The sequence below is a fragment of the Scyliorhinus torazame genome, chromosome 8 (assembly GCF_047496885.1).
Source record: "Scyliorhinus torazame isolate Kashiwa2021f chromosome 8, sScyTor2.1, whole genome shotgun sequence".
NCBI lineage: Eukaryota > Metazoa > Chordata > Chondrichthyes > Carcharhiniformes > Scyliorhinidae > Scyliorhinus > Scyliorhinus torazame.
The window spans coordinates 274,299,222-274,317,495 of record NC_092714.1 but is presented as its reverse complement, the minus strand read 5'-3'; the positions used below and the strand labels follow the sequence as shown (position 1 = coordinate 274,317,495).

The 18,274-nt window shown below is 41.4% G+C and overlaps 2 protein-coding genes across 6 annotated transcripts in view; both read right to left on the bottom strand.

The window, feature by feature from the left end:
* The window catches only part of cpne1 (copine I), a 140,083-nt gene that overhangs the window by 107,237 nt on the left and 14,572 nt on the right, over nucleotides 1–18,274 (bottom strand). For 2 of the 5 annotated variants that reach the window (XM_072515359.1, XM_072515361.1), the window contains one exon: nucleotides 15,566–15,651. The exons of the other annotated variants lie outside the window; for them this stretch is intronic. The gene's annotated coding sequence lies outside the window, so the exon portion shown is untranslated. Of the gene's footprint in view, nucleotides 1–15,565; nucleotides 15,652–18,274 lie in introns of those variants that run through there. 5 annotated transcript variants of the gene reach the window in all.
* rbm12 (RNA binding motif protein 12) lies at nucleotides 8,564–15,657 on the bottom strand. Its single transcript, XM_072515354.1, has 2 exons — nucleotides 15,566–15,657; nucleotides 8,564–13,968 (listed from the first exon to the last, which is right to left on the bottom strand). The coding sequence occupies exon 2, from the start codon at nucleotides 13,941–13,943 to the stop codon at nucleotides 11,448–11,450; it is 2,496 nt and encodes an 831-aa protein (XP_072371455.1). The 5' UTR covers nucleotides 13,944–13,968; nucleotides 15,566–15,657; the 3' UTR covers nucleotides 8,564–11,447.

Genomic DNA, 18,274 nt, shown 5'->3' with positions numbered 1-18,274 from the left:
CTTCTCTGCTTGGTTCATCAATATAGTACTTAAAAGATGAAATATATTGTACTTCCAATACCTGTAATCTAGGAACAGTGTCTTGGTTTGTAATTTTAATTCACTATTCCTTCTTTTAATACCATATCCGTCATTTCCCTGTTGCAGGTGTCTATTTTTGATATCACATGGCGGTAATTGCTTCCAAGTTTTAAATTTGATTAATTAGTCTAAAGATGAAATGTTGATCTAAGTTATACGTTAGCCTTTTGGCTGTAAATGTGATCCTTGAATAAAATAGCATTAAAATTGTAGAATATACAATGTAGAAGGAGGCCATTCGACCCCTCGAGTCTGCACCGGCCTTTGGAAAGAGCACCCTACCCAAGCCCACACTTCCACCCTATACCCGTAACCCCACCTAACCTTTTTGGACACCAAGGGCAATTTAGTATAGCCAATCCACCTAACCTGCACATCTTTGGACTGTGGGAGGAAACCGGAGCACCCGGAGGAAACCCATGCAGACACGGGGAGAACGTGCAGACTCCACAGTCAGTGGCCCAAGCCAGGAACCAAACCTGGGACCCTGGAGCCGTGAAGCAACTGTGCTAACCACTGTGCTACCATGCTGTTCTTGGAAAAATACTGTTCCAAGAAATTCTCTTGGATGTATGACATGAACCCAACTTGCAAAATACTTCGGATTTAATTTGGACAGTCCATAAAATTGCTGATTATTGCATTGTCATTTACAGACTCCTATTATTTTTAACTAATGCTCCAAATCTGAACATTATAGTTAGGGAGCCTATAAACTACATCAACCAGCATTCCCTGACCCTTGTTACTCCTCACCTTCACCCATGGTGATTTTGAGTTCCTGCTAGGGCAACACGGTAGCACAGTAGTTAGCACAGTTGCTTCACAGCTCCAGGGTCCCAGGTTTGATTCCCAGCTTGAGTCACTGTCTGTGCGGAGACTGCGCGTTCTCCCAGTGTCGGCGTGGGTTTCCTCCGGGTGCTCCGGTTTCCTCCCACAGTCCAAAGATGTGCAGGTTAGGTGGATTGGCCATGATAAATTGCCCTGTCCAAAAAGGTGAGGTGGGGTTACTGGGTTATGGGGATAAGGTTGAGGCGCGGGCGTAAGTAGGGTGCTCTTTCCAAGAGCCGGTGCCGACTCAATGGGCCGAATGGCCTCCTTCAGCACTGTAAATTCTATGAATTCTACAAAGACCCAAATTATTTTGCCATCCTTTATTCTCAGGACTACTCCTTTTCCATTCTTTTCGAAACAGCAAGTACCCTGGAATATTTGGTCTCCAACCTCATTCACCATGCAACAGCTCTGCAATGCCCATCAAACCTATTTATCAATCTTGTTACAAAGGCTTTGTGTATTGAGATAAACATCTTAAATTTTAAACATTTTCCCACCTATCCCAAATTTGACCTTATTCACAGAGACGTGATTACCTTTGTCCCTTCCCTTCACACTCTGAACGTCATCATATTGCTATATTTCTCTGTGGCTTCAAACAATGGTGAGGGAAAATAATGTTCTGATGTGTTGGTCTCTATGCCAATTTGCACATGGTTTAGGTAGAAATCCAAAGATTATCTAAAGTTCTTCTTATTAATTTAAATTATCAAAAAAAATAATCTTTATTGTCACAAGTAGGCTTACATTAACACTGCAATGAAGTTACTGTGAGAATCCCCTAGTCGCCACATTCCAGCACCTGTTCGGGTACACTGAGGGAGAATTCAGAATGTCCAATTCACCTAACAGCACTTCTTTCGAGACTTGTGGGAGGAAACCGGAGCACCCGGAGGAAACCCACGCAGACACGGGGAGGACGTGCAGAATTCACTCAGATTTTGACCCAAGCCGGGAATCGAACCCGGGTCCCTGGCGCTGTGATGCAATAGTGCTAACCACTGTGCTACTTTGCCTCCGTCTAGCTCTAGTGGATTCTAGCTCCTCAAACTCTTTTAGCAGAATCTCATCCTTTGATTTGTCATTTGTTCCTATGTGAACCACATCAAATGGAAGCTCACCCTCCGATTCTGAAATGGATCTCGCCCTCGCATTCAAAGTTCCTTCTCCAGCTAGATGTTTGTGCAGTCATAGATGCAAGCAAACAGCATTATTTCCCCTGACTATACTATTTTCTGATCATCCAGGTCAGGTGGATTGGCCATGCCAAATTGACCCTTAATTGGAAAAAAAAATAATTGTATACTCTACATTTATACAAAGAAAAATGACTTAGACGAGGGAAGCAAAAGCATGGTAGCTAAATCTGCAGATGACACAAAGGTAGATAGGAAAGTATGTTGTGAAGACTCAAGGACTCTGCAGATAGATATGGATAGGTTGAGTGAGTGGGCAGAAATTTGGCACATGGAGAATAATGTGGGAAAATGTGAACTTGCTGACTTTGGCAGGCAGAATTAAAAAAGCAGAGTATCACTTTGAGAACAGCTACAGAATTCGGAGGCGAGAAGGAATATGCTCTAGTGCACGAGTCACAAAAAGTTAATATGCAGCACAGCAAGTAATTAATACTAATGGAATGCTATATTTTACTACGCGAGGAATTGAACATAAATGTTATGCTTCAATTATACAGGGAATTGGTGAGACCACATTCGTACTATGTTCAGTTGCTCTCCTTATTTAAGGAAGGATGGGCAGCACAGTAGCATTGTGGACAGCACAATTGCTTCACAGCTCCATGGTCCCAGGTTCGATTCCAGCTTGGGTCACTGTCTGTGCAGAGTCTGCACATCCTCCCCGTGTGTGCGTGTGTTTCTTCCGGGTGCTCCGGTTTCCTCCCAGTCCAAAGATATGCAGGTTAGGTGGATTGGCCATGATAAATTGCCCTTAGTATCCAAAATTGCCCTTAGTGTTGGGTGGGGGTGTTGACCTTGGGTAGGGTGCTCTTTCCAAGAGCTGGTGCAGACTTGATGGGCCGAATGGCCTCCTTCTGCACTGTAAATTCTATAATTCTATGAAATGCATTGGAGGCAGTTCAGAGGTTTGCTCGATTGATACCTGGAATGAGTGGGTTGTCTTGAGGGCAGGTTGAACAGACTGGGCTGGGCTTGTGTGGAGTTTAGAAAAGTGAGGGATGGTACTGACAGTGACTGTGGAAAAGATGTTTCCTGTTGTGGGGCGAGTCCAGAACTAGGGAGCATTTTTAAAAAATTAGGGGTCACCCTTGTAGGGCAGAGATGAGGAGAATTGTTTTTCTCTCAAGAGGGTTGAGAGACTTTGGAACTCTGCCTCAGAAGGCAGTAGAAGCGGGGTCACTGAATATTGTCAAGGCGGAGGTAGATTGATTCCCTTGTTTAACAAGAATCTATGGTTATCGGGGGCAGGTTGAGACGTGGAACTCAAAACAGAATGTTTTCGAATGGCAGAGCAGACTCGAGGGGCCGAATGACCTACTTCTGCTCCTATTTCGTATTTATGATGTTATGTTCACCAACTGTGCTAACTAAATGTGACTGTCTCCTGGACCAGTGTCCAGGTAGTCTCACCATCCCGCCACCCACCTCCCTTGATGCACCTTGGACTAAGTTCCTCAGGATGCAATTACTGCAGGTGGTTATCCAGGATCATGATGCTTTGCACAAACTCAGCGTTACAATTGCAGCTCATCACCTCACTGCCACCCCTTGTATTTAATTAGTTGATGTATTTATTCAATGTGGCATATATATTTTAGTCTTTTAACTATATTTTAAAATTCAGTTATGTCATTGGTGGAACACTTCCCTGTATCAAATTTCACTGGCTATGTGTCTATCCATTTCACTAATCTGTCTGGACTCTGCAGTTTGCTGTCCCCCCCTCAGTGTTTTGTCATCTGGAAAATGAATCATGGAAGTTGGATTGTGTGTACCAGTTCAGAGCATTCATGTCTCAATGCCAACCCCTGTGCAACACACTGTATATTTTCCTCTGAAAACAACAAATCTCTGCTCTAGGTTCTTTTGAGTCATTCTCAATCTGTACTGCCACCATCCCTTTGATCCTCATTAACTTCAATCAACATCTTTGCAATGAAATCAGTTGCCATTACCCACCCCAAGTATTTGCTTTAAAACATGGTTGGGCACCATAATGAACTGGGCATCATCGTTTCAACTACAAAACTGCCGCTTGAAAACTGGAATGCGTCGAGATTAGTGCAGCCATCAGCACCAATTTTTGAGAAAGCTATCGCGCTGTGACCCTTTCTTATTTCACTGCTGCTGGAGATGCGGCAGCACCGCGCGGATTCATGCCTATTCTTTTAAAATCTGCAGGCATGCCATTAACATAACGATTTTGCTTTGAGTTTAAAGGAGCATGTTTGTTTTAAATATTACTGCTCTACTGGCTCTGTAATTTATTGGACAATGCACAGTATTACAGTACAAGGTCGATCTTTGTTATGTATGGAGTTAGCTGATCTTCCTCATTGGTTTCTAACCCAATGTTAGCAAGGGCGAGGAGTGCACTCCGGGCTGGACAGGGAGTTCGGAAGGAAAATGTTAGCCTCTCTCCTGTACTTCCATATAAAACGTTGCACCATCCCAGGGCTGTTTTGGTCTCCGTGTGGCAGGAAATGGCTGCTTGGGAGAGTGGAACAAGCCTGGTATTGATGCACACAGAAACTGATAAGGCTCAGCTATCCGCGATTACACTTACACTGGAGGAACACTGGTCGTGTTAAAGCTGCCTTGTGTTTACATTAAAAGGCAAAGCTGCTAATATTGCTAAGCATGCTAGCCAAACAATGAAAATTGGAGATAAATTAGCAAACATTTGGGGGGGGGGGGGGGAGAAAGAGAAACTGACCAGATATATTTTTACCCTTTTGTGAGGTGTCCCTCCTGCTTTTTATCCTTCACTATTTGTGCCAATTTCATTGCCTTTCTCCATTACCCTTAAGAAGCTCTTGTGCAGTCAACAGTTCTCTATAGGTCATTACTTTCTGGGTGGGGTGCATGTCAATTGTTCTCGATCCGCCCCCACACTCTTTCTCTCCCACTTGATTTCCAGCCTTACTGTTCCTCTTCCGTTCTGATGAAGGAGCCTGCATTGTAGTTTCTGACAGACGTGGACTGATCTGTTTACTTCCAGGTATTGCTGCTCACATTCGCAATTTCCAGCATCTACCGTTTCTGCATTTATTTATTTTTCCAAGCAGATGGTCGAGTCTGCCTCCAGGATATCTATCAAATCCACACGTTACCTTCCAGAATGCCAAGAGTGCAAAAACCCTCTGCAACGGGAATAAGGTTTCTACATAAAAAAAGGCACGAAGTTTTGTCTCTTGTTGAGCGGCACTAGGAAACTTCAGTCACTTTCCAGGAAACTGGGTTCTCAGAAATTCACACACCGCTGACCCAGTACTGGTCGCCATTTTATACAGCAGATCATTTGACAAGCGAAGGACCGAGAACCTTAAGCCACTGTCACAAAAGTCATTCTATTGGAAAAAGAATGTCACCATTGCCTTTGACTGGTGTGGTGTAATTGTTAAATTTCTCAAGCTAGTGTGGAGTAATAAATGGTGTGCGTGGAGTGAATGCAGGTGTCTCAGCTAGGTTATATTATCAATACACAATAAAAGTAAAACCGCCAAAGTCCCCAGGTGACCATAGGCTGCTTTCCCCTTTGTGGGGTAGAGTTGACTGGTGGTGATTCGACCCGAGGGTCAACACACCTCAGGAGAGGGTGAAGGACCCACCTCAGAGGTGGGTCCTTCATGAATAACCTGTCAGTACAGGAATTGAACCCCCACTGTTGGCCTCCCTCGCATCACAGCCCAACTGCCCAGTTAATAGTTATATTACATTTACACATCACTAGTGTAACCTCAGACTGCAGATCAAATCAACACTAGCCTGCCGGGATAATGTCTTTCTCTGCTAGTTGAAATGAGCGAAAATCATGTGGAATGAATTTGCTCACTGGCTAATAGTCAATAGTTCCAATTACAAAATTCTGAGCAAGTTTATCCAGTAATTAGGTGAGCCTTAAGGGCTAAGCTCATCATTGGACTGCACTCATTAGCTGATCTCCGACAAAACAGCGCTGATATGGTCAGAGCTCTCGTCTTCTTATCCTCTAATCCCTGATCAGAGTATGTGCCAGATATTATGCATCTTTTACAATCTATCTCTATTCACTGGCAACTCGAGCGAAGAGAGACAGCAAAGGAGAAAACAGACTAAAAACCATCTATACGATGAGAAACCCACTCAAGAATAACCATGGGAGACGATCTGTGCGCAGAATTTATTCCACTTGTACAGTTGGGGAGGGAGTTAAAACATTTTTAGGGTAGAAATATCTGAATTTGGAAGTTTATTTGCCCACACCAAACGAGTAAAAGGTAAAATTTATATTCTGAACATCTAATTTGGGTGAACAAAATAATCGACCATGTGCACAATGTTCATGAAGGACTAGCAAGTTGTATAGTCTAAAAACTAAAGTCACTTGTACTGACGCATAAGCTGCAGAGTCAAAAATAATTGCAGAAAAGTTACAACGGAGTCCAATTTACTAAATGCGGACTTGGACGTATGTCCTAAATTGGCATTTAGAATTGTGAATATTCTTTTTCCTGAATATATAGAAGTTTTGGAAATCTTTAACATGTCAAAAAAAGGGTCTTTAGAACCATCAAGTTTTCTTTCAAAACTCAGGTATATATGCATGGTGTTTCTGATCATTGGCAAAGTTAGGTCTATCGATTGTCCTTCACCTCTGGAAATTAAACAGTACACCAAACAAAGGAGTGGTGTGCATAAAATCGAGATCGGAGTAAGCAAAATAATTCACAGCCAGTCGCAAACCAGTTCCTTCTCAGAGGGCTTAAACACTCAGTATGAAGATAATGAAAATGATGAAATCTCAGATCTGACGGGCTAGCTGCTCGAGGTAACATAATAAATAAATAAATAGGCACGTTGGGAGTGAAATGTTGACAAAACTGGAAACGGGCAAGAACGCAGCTATTTCTACATCATATTCTGATAAGTGGGAAAGCAGCTCAAATCCATATTAGTATCCTCTGTGACCAGCTTCTAAGATGCAGATTGGAGGTGGTGGAATGAGTAATTTTGGTCGCTTGTGTACGGTATTGGGCTAGCAACTCAGAGGTTGGGAATTCAGATATGAGCATGTGTTTCCAGACAAGAACATTCAACTGGTTAACTATATCCTTCAAGATAGTGGGAATCTGCCATTCCAATCCAGTCTAGCCTACAAAGTTTCATACTAGCTCGTTGGTTTTAAATGCCCTCTCAAGCAGCCTAATAAGCCACTCTGCTGTCATGATTTCTGTCAAAACTGTCACCATCTATCTCAGTGTAATAAGGCTGGGAAATAAATGCAAACCTTACCAGTGTCACCTACAACTGAGAACAAATCAGAAAAGATCTACACACCAAAATGTAAAGAATGGCAAATTTCCATCATTGGATTTATTCAACCACTTATCTGCCCAAACATGTGACAACCTACCTTTTCCAAGTTGACATCACCGCAGTGACTTTACAAGTTTGATCTTTGCACTTAAACATCAACGGAGACAGCAGGAACTGCAGATTGTAGCCAGGTCTAAGTCAAAGGTCTTAAAATGGGCAATTCTGATGGCATCAACTAACAGTGGCATCATTCAGACACTGTAGATACATTCACTCTTCAGTTTTCTTCATACAAATATCAGCCTGTGCATTTGACAAATTTGGTACATTCCTGCAGATCCAATGGTTTCAAATGAGTTACTGCATTAGATTCAAAATGTATCAGTTTGTTCACTTGTGATACATCTACTGAACAAAAGCAATTGCAAAATTGGTTCACCATGAACATCAGATGGCACAAGTGTAGTAAAGTGCCCCGGTTGAGTTTCCTTTTTAACCAAAACCATTTCACAAGGTCATCATCTCTTAAATGAACATCACCTTTGCCAAAGCACTGGATTGTAATTTAAACCATTTGTGTACCATGTTCAAAAATTCAAATACCACACGAGTCTTTATTTCGTTATCTTCCAACCGTGGACATTTCAGAATATCAAGATTAAAATAAGGAACCAATTTTTACAACATTACACCGATTTGTGAAATAGAATTGCCTTTCTGTGCCAACATTAACACAAGTGGAGAAGCGAGTGAAAAACAGATGATGTTTGAGAAATGCATAAACACATTTGTCGTTGCATTTAAAACTGATGCACTTCCTGCAGATGAACATCAGTACACATTAGCTGCAAAGCATCGAACCTGCCACTATACAAGCAATCCATTTCTCGGAGTTGTGCCATATGTATTCCACAAATATAAATGTATAGAACCACTGACAAATGAATGTTCACACTGAAGCCATCAAACTGCGCTTTGCGCAGAGAAGACCGACTGATTCTCTGAAGGGAAACAGCATATTCCAAACTGTATATACAAGTGATTGGTACAATGTATAATTGCAGCACACCAATGTCCTTAAAGCAATGTCGAAATGGCAATGAATAGGCAAAGTAAATCAGACACAAGCAATTTGGACAAGTCAGACAATGAGTTACTCTTGCCATTTTATGTATGCAGTTTAAGGGTCGTACAACAGCAACAGAACAAGACACTTGAGTTTCATGTAAATATTATGCACAACTTCTCTGAAAATCGAAGGTAAATTGAGAATATACCACAAGGACAGGCCAGACAAAACTTCACTCATTCTCTTAATAACAGGAAGAATTCAGTCTACTACACATTCTTTAAAAAAAAACGTAATTGGGAGGGAAAGTAACCAATATGCTCCCGCAGTTAAAGTCAAATCTAATCTAACCATCTTCTTTTTTGAAATCGCCACCTCTTTTCCAGAAAGTGTAATGTCATTGGGGGCAAAACAAAACAGGCTTTGTGCTCCTTTTCGGAAGGACTAAGCATTATAAAAAAGGATTGGGGAGCTGGGGATAGGAAGAAGCTAGTCTTAGCACACAAAAAAAAGGAATTTCCAAAGGGGGGAAATTTGAAATCATTTGTGGAGAGTTTCACTACTTTCCCAGTTGCGAACGGATTCTCCCAACCCAATGAAGAGCCAAAGTAAAATAATTTTGTATATGGAATACCACTGTCACAGCTCTCATTGAAAATGCTCTTGTATAAAACAAACTTGCTTCTCAACTCGAGATAAATTGCAAGTATAGATGATCAATGAAAAAAAAAATCAGACAGATAATTGTATTCCGTTCACCTATTTAAGTCAGTATTGGACAGCTTTGTTCCCATCAGGCTATTAGATTCAGACATCAGGTGCACTACAATATTCTTCACTGTTTCACATAAAACACAGAAAAACAAGAAAGACAGCCAACAAATTTGCCATTTGTCTGGTCTTTTTTTTTAAAAAAAAGCAACACAACGTTTTACATCTAAACCTACAGGAGCTGTTTCCTTTATTCATCACGGAATGCATTTTATTGACAAAAAGCTGCAGAAGATAATGGTGTATGTACAACTTGTTCTTTTACATCATGGTTCAGTTCAACATTTTGCCTACTGATCTCACCAAATAGATGTAAATGCAAAATTCATCAGTCTGCAAATTACAAAGGCGATCTTTAAATGCAACTGTGCCAATACAAAGACGCTTAATATGTTGCATCAGCAGGTTTCCTAGTCACACAAACAATGCAGTTCTACAATAGTTCTTACAAGTAGTTTGTGTGGACTTCACACATTAGCCCACTGAGCAGACCTTGGGTTTAGACTGGAGTTGAATTTGGCTCGAGGGTCGACCAGCAGGAGCTCGGATCCACATGACGATTAAATAATCCAGCTACTTTTGAGATCCAGTTACGTGGGAGCTGAATCTATGTTCTCGTGAATTGAGACCAATCTGTTCCAAATCCCTCCCCACTGCCTCCAGCATTATATAAACACTACTGGTACAGTATTGTGGGATTGGAGACCCAAAACTGAAAACCACAGGGATACAATATCCCAAGATGTACTGGGGACAGATATGGATGCTCAGTAGACCAATAAAAGTCCTTTCTCACTATACAATGTAGTGTTGCACACGTTTCAGATCTCCTCAACATCATTTGCAAAACACATCAAAAATTCAAATAAGCAATACGCATTGTTCTTTTTAGTTAAAAAACAGCATCACACTTTTACCGATTCATTTTGTATCTTTTACAAAAAACTCAGATATGATACAGTAGGATTGAGTTTTGGGTCATTAACAAGACTGTACAGCATTTCCCAGTAAAGGGCACTGTCTACCCAGCGTATTACAAATACATTTCAAAATTCTAGTTACACTAAATTTCTACTAGCACTGCATGCTGGTGTGAATACAATGAACGTTTCCCAGTGCCAGGGAGGAATACATTTGCAGCTAGCCTTTTTGGGAAAAAAACACTGTTACAAGATTTCATTCAATCTCTGAATGAGTCTAGATAGAGGGGTCTTTTGTGCACTTTTACAAACCAGCAAGTAACAAAATTTTAGAAAAGTATTAATGCAGAAATCATACTAAGTGCATCAGCATTACAAGATTGGTATTAGCCGAATCCTACAGTAAGAAATATATCCACTGGCAGCCTGTAGTGGTTAAAAATAATTTTTTAAAAAAGATCTGAACTGATTTCCCCACTGTTGCAGCATCAATATGAACAGTGTGAGTACTAGCAGAACAATTAGGTAACTAGCATACAAATGAGCTCTATAAACAACTGAATGTCAAACCCTGGGTCATACATTAGCACAAGTTCAAATTGAACACAGAAGTGAAACAACCTAACCCGCAGTATGCTGTGTATATACAGAGACCAGAGAGAATGGCTGCTGTCAAACTCAAAAGATTTTTAAAAAACATACCGTGCCCAGAACAAAAAGGGTCAACATGCACATTAAGAACTGAGTTTTCAATTTATCTGTACCCTAGTTCCTACTATTTTCACTGTGTCTAAATGGCAGCTGACAATAACACCCCAAGTGCACAAAATACTATAATTTACATCACTTAGAAAGAACTGTCCAACCTAGGTTTAGCTCTGATTTCATCATTTTCATATGCAGGGCTAGTTACCTGCAGTTAGTTTTGTCGCCAGAGACAAGAGCTTCTATCCACTTAACGTCCAGGGTGCCAAAACTTAAAATGATTGCATTGTAACAAAGAAATATGGCTACATTAGCATCTAATATGCATCTGTGCATAGGCTGTTTGCCTAGTGTACGAGTAAACTAACAGTTTCATGGATCTACACAAAACATCCATTTCTGCTCGGTCCACTGGACACCTAAACATCGGATTCCAAATAATCTGGGTCAAAAAGTCAGCTGCAAACACTTGCAAGTTTCACAGCAGAGGTTCAGACAACCTCCATATCAAATAGCTGTGCTAAAAGGCAAGCCTATAACGCTCCAGCCTTTGTTTAAAATTTGGAGTTATCCCAAGACAAGCTTCACTTTTCTTGATCCCATTGGTCTATCACTGAGGTCAACAACAGCTGACATTGCTTCATCGCAGGACTCAAAAGCAACCATTGCTTCACCGGTGGGCATGCCTTGTTCATTGAACTGCAGGCACACAGAGTCAGGAATCACACGGTAGCCATAGAAAAAATCCAAAATTTCATCCACAGATACTTTGAAGGGCAGATTCTGCACTTTAACCACGGTTGGGCTGTTGGTATTTAAAGGACCACCTCCAAAGCTTGGCTCAACCCCTGGTCCTGGAAAGCTACCTACACTGCTGCTTCCAAAAACAGGCCCTCCCACTGGGCCATCACCAATACTGACACTGATCCCTGATCCAGGACCTGGTCCTGGTCCAAACATATTACTTGATCCACTAAAAGTACCAACAGGGTTGAATGGTGGTACAGGGCCATTAAGATTACCTGAACCGCCACCTGGAGAAAAAATGCTGTCTCCTCCAACACACGGGATATAAGGAGGATCAAAGTTTGGATTCTTTTGACTTTTGATTTGAAATGGTGGATTAGTCTCAATGTCTTTCTTTTGCTCAAGAGTGATTAGTTGGAGAAATGCATTGCGTCCGTTTAATTTCTTGTGATGCAGTCGCTCACCCTTCTGTGCCTCCTCTTCATTTAGGAACTGCACCAGTGCCTGTCCCAGCCCTTGACCATTAGAGTCAAGAAGAATCTGGACACCATTTTCTGCTAGTCCAATACCTTCCAAAAACTGGAACACATCACTTTTTGTTACATTATAAGGAATATTCCATATATGACCACAGAATTTTGGTAAACCACACATTTCCTCCGATTTCACTGTTAGTTCTCTCTTCTGCTCATTTTGCACAAAGTTGTGTGTTCGCTTCTGAATAATTTCTAGCTTCTCTAACATGGCTTTTTTAGTGATTGGATGAACCTGGATGAAACGACTGCCCATGTACTGCTTGTGGCGACACAATGCTGCTTGGTAATCAGTGGGAGTTTTAAATTCCACAAAACCTTCACCTGTTGCTCTTCCATTTGGTCCATAGGCTATGTAGATGCTGTCCTCTATGAGTTCCAGCTTATTGAAGAATTCCATGATGTGCTTATTTTCAGCCTCATATGGTAAGCCTTTCAAATAGACGCAGAACTCTTTCTCATGAGGGGAGCGCGATCGTGAACGTTCATGTCTGCTTGGAGATTCAGACCTAGATGTATGAAATGGAGGTAGGTTTTGTCCATAATGTCCAATGATAGGTGGGGGGCCCATGCTTTTGGGTGTATTAAAGCCAACCGTAGTATTCATCCACTGTCGCTCTGTTGCAGGGAACACATTGGCAAACCTCTGTCCCATCATCATTTTCCCATGTCGTTTCAGAGCTTCAAAAGTATCCGAGGGGCTATAAAACTTCACCATTGCATCTCGGTTATTGCGACCCAAATGATCTTTCATCATGTGCACCACATCAATTCGAAGTCCATGAAAAAATTCCCTTACATCCGATTCCATTGCAGCATATGGCATTCCATAAACATGGACATAGAGATCATCGGAATTAATTGGTGGTGGTCCTTTATTCATTGAACTATGGGAATTCATGGGGTGCAATGGATTCAACGTACCCATGGGACCCATGTAAATGGAACTTATGCTATTACTGATACTCAATGCTGACCCAGAACCATTCATTCCACTGGGTCCAGAGTTTCCTAGAGGAAGAGCACTACCTGCATTCATAGGCATGGGTGGTAAGCTTGGCATAGGAGGTAGAGGTGGCATGGGAGGAATAGGAGTAAGAGGTGCTATTGGAGGAAGGGGAGGCACTGGTGGCAAAATACCAATTGGAGGAATTGAAGGCATAGGTGGCAGTGATGGCATTGTAGGTAAAGGAGGAAGTGGTGGCAAAGGTGGTACAGAGTTCATTGTATTCAATGGCGGCATAGTGCTGACCATAGTCGAACACATGCTAAACCCAGGGCTGCTAAAAGTGGGATTGAGGTTCGTGGGTGTACTTCCCATGCTGGCAGCAGAAAAGGTGGGCACATTTTTATTCCCCATGCCTTCATGTATGGAGGAAGTTGTGGTAACCATCGTGGGAGTGTTTAAGTTAGGCATAGTAGTTGGTAAATTACCTCTTCCACTCATACCAGTATTACTAGTTGGCCCTGATCTGCTTGAGCCCCCTGGTGGCATATCCACATTACCAGTTTCAAAACGCCTACGACTAAGCTCAATCATATTCTGCATTTCAGTTTTACTACTCAGTAGGAGTGATACTTTGGATCCTTTAATTGTACCCCCACCACGCATCATACCAAGCCGTGCATCTTCATCTGTGGAGAAAACGATGAAAGCCTCACCAAGTTCACCACCTACAATATGCACACCACCATCAGGAATGGTTAATCCAGAGAAGAAGTGGCGGATATCCATGGTCCCCGCCACAATGGGGAGACCCTGCAAGCGGATGACCACGGCCATGCTGAGCCCAATCAATAACAACCACCTGCAGACAAGAAAGGCACGAACTACGTCAGACGTGTTAGAACAAAACCAGCCTAACCAGAATGTAAAATGTACTTAGCATACCATCACAGGAAAACCAATGTTTTGCAGAGAGGACAAGTTTTAAGGTAGGTTTTTAAACAAACATTACATTAGAGTCCAAGTTGTAATACGCAAAACTTAATTGCACAGCAATTTAATGACGTAATCACAACAGTAATGCATTTCTCTTTACTGCTACAAGTTGCATTTATACCAAAATAACACCCCAAGACACTTCACAAGCATTTTCAGACAAAATATGAGCCATATAAAGATATTAGGGTATGACCAAAACTGTGGTTGGTCAATGAGGAGTGAAAGGGGGGGGGGGGGGAGAAAAAAAAAAAGAGAGGCTGACAGGTTCAGAAAGGGAATGGAGCTAGGAAGCCAGGAGGTCAGATGCCAAACATGGGGCATTAAAACCAGGGATGGACAGAAGGCCTGAACTGGAAGAGCAAAAAGCTGGAGGAATTAGAGATAGGGAAGAAGAGAGACGGCTGTGAAGCAATTTGAATACAAGAATGAGAATGTTTAAAATCGAGGCATTGCCAGATCAGAAGCTAATTAGCTGAACAAGCACAAGGGTAATGAGTGAATGAGACTTACAGATGGGGGATTCAGCAGATGAGCTGCTGTGGGGTAGAAACAAAGGTGGAAATCAGCACTTGGGTAGAGGGGCAGCGAACACGCTGATTCAGCCATAGTGGAAAGGAAGAGAAAGAAGTCGGTGGCGGGGGAATGATGTTTGTAGCAGCATTAAAAGACAATGACATTGATCTTCCCAACATTTGTGTGGAGGAAAGTTCTACTCATTTAATTCTGGATGTTGGATGGGCAGCACAACAAAGCAGAGACAGTGGAGAAGTTGAGAGAGGTTGTGGTTGTGAGGTACCATTGAGTGTTGCCAGCATGTACATGAAATCCGATGTGCTTTTGGAAGATCTTTGTTTTAATGTCACACTTCTTTATAGATATGTTGCAACATGCAACTTGAAATCTGAATGCAAAAGCAAAAAGTTTCAGAAAGAAAACTACAATTCAGATTTTCCCATCATTCTCAGCTCGTAAAGGACATCATAATTTGGAACTGTTTTCAGACTGAAGACAACTACATTAAGCAAATTCTTTATGCGTTTAGTAGATATATAAATCTTCTGGGTTTCTTTCTGTGCTCAGTCTATGCTAATTGCAAATTTTGTAAGATAAGATATCATACTAATGGTTCTGCATTTGAATAACAATGTTGCAGATCCAAGTTCAATATGCAAAGTTAGATTAAAATTCAATATACAAATCAAAAACACTTTTGCAGCCTAAAACACTAGTCAAAAATCAGTCAGCGAGTTTAAAAAAAAATTAACCATCTTCAGACACACAAGAGCAAGTAAATTGTGGTCTAAAATACCAACCCGGAAGAGCTAATGCCATTTTACTAAATACCAATTAAAATTGTAAATCTCAATGTTTCAGCTCAAAATTTGATAACAGCTAACATGGAGCCTGTATAAACCTTTAAATTCTATATCTAAAACAACCTTTACAGAAGAGAATCTTACCTGTGACCAAAACAGAGGCGTTTCCCTTAAGAAGCTGAGGACACCAGCCAATCCTGTTGTCAACCAATTTAAACCAACTTTACAGACTGCAGAAAGAATAAACGGGATGACAAATCAATGTCTGCAATACGCAATGCAATCAGGCTCTTGCCGTGTACACGAATGTCACCACGTAAGACCGCATCTTGCAGAATCAGAACAAACTGAACATTTCAGAATTCCTCAACTTCCCGTGTTATACAGCATTTACTATCACTCCTCCCCTAGCTAAATATAAACAAATCCAAGACCATAATCACAAGTTTCCAGAACCAATCCAGCGAAAGAAAAGCACAGTAAAGGAGGGGAGACTATTAATCAAAAAAATAAAATCTCAAGTCTTGCCAAGTGATGCTTTTGAAAAATGTTTTCCTGACAAGAGTTCACTCTTTGCTGGGGGGACAGATCCATTGATGCCTGGGGCCTTCCAGCATATCATCCAAGCAAGTGTCAGCAAGTTATTTAATCTTGTGTGCACAGCCAAACTCAGTCCCACAATGGCCTAATGCACAAAGATACAGTTACTAACAGATTGCTGGAGAGCATACAGGCGCTGCAAACCAAAAACGACTGCTCCTTCTCATTTATTTTTTAAAAAAATTTAGAGTACCCAATTCATTTTTTCCAATTAAGGGGCAATTTAACATGGCCAATCCATCTACCCTGCACATCTTTGGGTTGTGTGGGCGAAACCCAAGCAAACACAGGGAGAATGTGCAAACTCCACATGGACAGTAACCCAGAGCCGGGATCAAACCTGGGACCTCGGCGCCAAAGGCAGCAGGGCTAACCACTGCGCCACCATGCTGCCCTGACTGCTCCTTTTTATGCCAATGGTAGTGCCCCTAATGCTGCATTAGCTAAGATCAGCTAACTCACGGAAGGTCAGGGATCAATTCTGGGATCTTCCTAGTTTGCATGCTTCAGCTATTTCTCACTTGAGCTACAGTAAGAAGGATGGTATTCACTTCCCAAAGGTCTTGCAATTTGAAACAGAGGTTCAGCACAATAAATTGGGGTTTAGTCAATGTTTAAAAAGGCGTTATCATGAGGCTGTTACATTGTCATAATGCATCATAATGGACAGGACAACTAAAGACGACAACAGCTTTAGAAAAGCAAATTACTGCAGATGCTAGAATCAGAAAGAAAAACAGAAAACACCGGATAATCGCAGCAGGTCTGACAGCATCTGTGGAGAGCGATGGGAGCTAACGTTTTGAGTCTGGATGACTTTTGTCAAAGCATTGTCAAAGACAATAGCTTTGAGTTACCAAACAGAAACTCAGGCTTTCTGCAATGTCTAACCATTATGGGCAGCACAGTGGTTAGCAGTACTGCATAGCAGCACCAGTGACCCAGGTTTGATTCCTGCCTGGGGTGACTGTGTTGAGTTTGCACTTTATCCGTGTCTGCGTGGGTTTCCTCGCATAGTCCAAAGATGTGCAGCTTAGGTGGGGTTATGGGGATAGGATGGAAAAGTGGCCCACATAGGGTGTTCTTTCAGAGGGTCGGTGCAAACTCAACGGGCCAAATGGCCTCCTTCTGCACTGTAAATACTTTATGGTTCTACCTATTCGGAAACATCACTGACTAGTATTTGGAACTTGCAATCAGTTTCTAATTCATGCTGATAATAATAATAATTTTATTATTGTTATCACTGACTAGTATCTGAAACTAGCAATCGGTTTACAATTCATGCCGATACACAAATTACTCCCAAGTTGAAAAGCTCAGCTGAGAGCTTTAAACTATAATTCTTCATATATAAACTTACACCCTTAAAACACAATTCATAGATGTTTATAGCACATACAGAGGCCATTCGGGCCATCATGTCCACACCAATCAACAAAGATCTGACTACTCTAAGCCCATTTTCCAATGTGCATTTAAACAGATACCAACGTGTATTTAAAATGTTATTATTTCCTCTGGGATTCACTGACCAAGGCAGGGAGAATGCGAATGCTATAACAATATTCACCTGATCGTTAATGCCAATTTGCTGTACTATAACACAAATCACTTTTTCATGAAAGCGTTATTCCAAAATATTTTGCTCAGTGATAAAATGCATGAGTTTAACTTCATTATATAAATCATTTGAAGCTCAAACACTAAGTCGACTTGAGAATTCTTGCTGCACACTCACTTGACTGCAGCTTTTGCAAACTATATTTTCCCAACTATATTTTCCCTTTAAACTCTTAGTGAAGAAACTAACCCACTGATCATCAAATATGTTTACCCAAAGCATAACAATTGTCCAAAATGCAATACATGAAACAGGGAATGGACAGATAGTTGTGATGACAAAGCAATCATTTTGACAAAGGATTAGGCAGTTTATATATAGAATAGATGCCAGAGTGATAACAAACGGCCATAATCTCATTAAAGCTTTAGACACAACAGTGAATGTTGCCATCATCTGAACCCACAGATTAGACTGCAGCCATGGTACTTTGAAAAATGTCTGCTGCAGAGCTCATCGCTGATGGAAGCTTTTTCTTTGCCAATAGCTGATGCTATTTCAGGTCATGGATGGGCTTGGAGATTTGCAGTGAAGGTTAAGAACGGTGAAAGCTAATTAGCGATTCAGTAATAATCCACACTGTCAGAGTACCAAAATCATTTGGAAATTGAAACTTGTGCAACTTGTTA